General features: G+C 37.9%; 1 protein-coding gene across 1 annotated transcript; it reads right to left on the bottom strand.

Moving 5' to 3' along the window:
• Nucleotides 1–815: 815 nt before the first annotated feature.
• On the bottom strand, nt 816–1,289 carry LOC116642850 (40S ribosomal protein S25-like). The gene has a single exon (XM_032421456.1). The coding sequence runs from the start codon at nt 1,248–1,250 to the stop codon at nt 876–878; it is 375 nt and encodes a 124-aa protein (XP_032277347.1). The 5' UTR covers nt 1,251–1,289; the 3' UTR covers nt 816–875.
• Between the last annotated feature and the right edge of the window lie 1,009 nt (nt 1,290–2,298).

Here is a 2,298-nt window from a genome sequence, read left to right as displayed (position 1 = left end):
GCACAATCCATTTTTAAAAAATGAAATGAATTTAGGTTTTTGAAAAAAAATTTCTAGTCAAGTATGCTGGAGACATGACAAATTTTTCTACATAATCTTTAGATAAAATCTCTATAATAATGGCCATAAAGGATAAAGAGATTCCCACTCCCCAATCCCCTGCTATCTTCTTGTCTTTTCCATGGCTCTGTATCTTAGAAAAAAGGGCATGGATAAGAGAGTTAACATTTCTTGATTACCTTTTATGCACAAGAGAGCTATATGTATAAGTCATCTCATTTTTAACTTTTGCAAAAATTCTATTACTTTTAGTATCCATATTTTACAGGGGAGACAAAAAAGAGGAGCTGAGATGTTAAGTAATATTCTTCAAAAGTGCATAAAAATTATTTATTAAAGGTCTGTTATATTAGCATGGTCAGCAAGACAAGCATAATTCCTGACTTCCCAGGGAAAATAATTGAGCAGAGAAAAAAAAATCGCTATTTTCCAGGTAGGTATAGCAATGTGCAAAGAAATTCAAAATATTAGTAAAAAATGGAGAAAAGAAACAAAACAAAGCAAAACAAATCCAAAATAGTGTTTTGGATCCTGAAGAACTTACAGAAAAAGTGTATTTGGAATAGCCGGGCGAGTGTGAGGCAGGAGAGGTGGTTGTAGCTACAGAACACACTGAGTTTCATGTTGCAGAGGTGGGTAATGGGTGTGATGACTAGGTAGTATGGCCATGGGAGGGGCGCCTAGGGCCTTGGTGCCAGAATATTAGTGAGCTAGAATTTGAACCCAGATGTATCTTTTTCTTTTCTCTCTCTCTCTTTTTTTTTTTGATTTAATAAAGTTTTATTTTCCAAAATGTACAGTTGGTGGGATCTTGTTCATGCATCTTCACCAGCAGCTGGGACATCTCCACCCTTGGTGTTTCTGGTGTAAATTACTTGAGCTCTGTGCTTTGAAACCAGTTTAATAAGTCCTTTACTAAGGAGCTCCTGAAGGGCTGCCCTGGCCAGGGAATCTCGAATCTTCAGTCTCTCAGAGACAACAGCTGGAGTTATAAATTTATAGTTGGGAACTTCATTACAGAGTTTGTCATATGTCGCTTTGTCAAACAAGACCAGATCATTGAGCTTGTCCCGAACTTTGCCTTTGGACCACTTCTTCTTTTTGGCCTTGCCTCCAGATTTGTTCACTGGGTCTTTGTCCTTCTTGGCCGACTTTCTGGCATCTTCCTTCTTGTCATCCTTGGGCGGCATAGTGAAGCTGGGAGAGCAGCGTCTACCCCTGCAGCCTCGCTAAGATGTCAGACAAAAAGGAAACAGACTTATCTTTTTCCAAGTCCACATTCTTTCACTATAGCACATTGCACTCATATATGAAATGATAGATATTTAAGGGAGGAATTCAGCACCATAGACATTAAAGTACTCTGAAAGCTTTCTGGAAACCTCTTTTCTAAAAAAATTAGCAGCAAACCAGAGACAAAATTTTGAAGGAGGAAACATGGATCTGCTTTTGGTATCTCCTCAGTTTTCTTCCTTCCTCCTCTGTTTGCTTGACCAGTTCATTGTCCAGGTGTTTCATTATTCCAGCTATGATCTATATAGAAATTAGAAATGTATTTACTCAACAAGCTATTCAACTTGCTTACTAAAGCAAAACTGCTTTTTAAAAAAATCATTTTAAGAGATATATTCCAACTATGCAAGGAATGTGTTAGTGGGGCAAGCAGATGACATTTTCTGTGTAACCCCAAAACAATCATTTTAAGAGTTGAGATGGAGGGGAGAGCCTTATGGCTACAGATTAAGAAAAAGGAGGGTTTGTGACACAGACCTTCAAATTACCCTCAAATTCTACTATTTAGGAAGAGATCTTATTTGCCTCTGCTTAAGCTAGAAACCTTTGCTAACAGAGAAGTTCAGAGTTTGGGGCAGTGTTGAGAATGACTTTGGCCTCAGAGGTAGTCCCAGGATAGATGCTGGCATCTTCTTGTTCTATACTCTATATGTGTATTTGAATTCATTTGCCTAATTTTGGAAATGGGTAGGGGGAAGCTGGAAGAGATTAGATATAGGGTCTAGATTTTTCTCTTAGGCAATTTGTTAAATTTGACTCAGATTAGTAATTATAAGATGACTTTAATGATTGGTTTTGTGCCTCATGTCAACTGTTGGTCATGTCACAGTTAACAACCCTTCTGGAGGTCCTGGGGAACAGTGCTGATTAAATTGGTCAAATCCACATTCCGTTTTTAAATCAGTCAATCCACTCACTGTTGGGAAGGGAATGTTTGGTTGATTA

This window comes from Phoca vitulina, unplaced genomic scaffold, assembly GCF_004348235.1.
Source record: "Phoca vitulina isolate PV1807 unplaced genomic scaffold, GSC_HSeal_1.0 scaffold24, whole genome shotgun sequence".
NCBI classification, from domain to species: Eukaryota; Metazoa; Chordata; class Mammalia; order Carnivora; family Phocidae; genus Phoca; species Phoca vitulina.
Note: the sequence above shows the minus strand (reverse complement) of the source record. Positions and strands in the feature narration are given on the sequence as shown.

What these genes read in the sequence shown, in the direction of transcription:
- LOC116642850 (XM_032421456.1), bottom strand. Translation starts at nt 1,250, where the DNA reads ATGCCGCCCAAGGATGACAAGAAGGAAGATGCCAGAAAGTCGGCCAAG.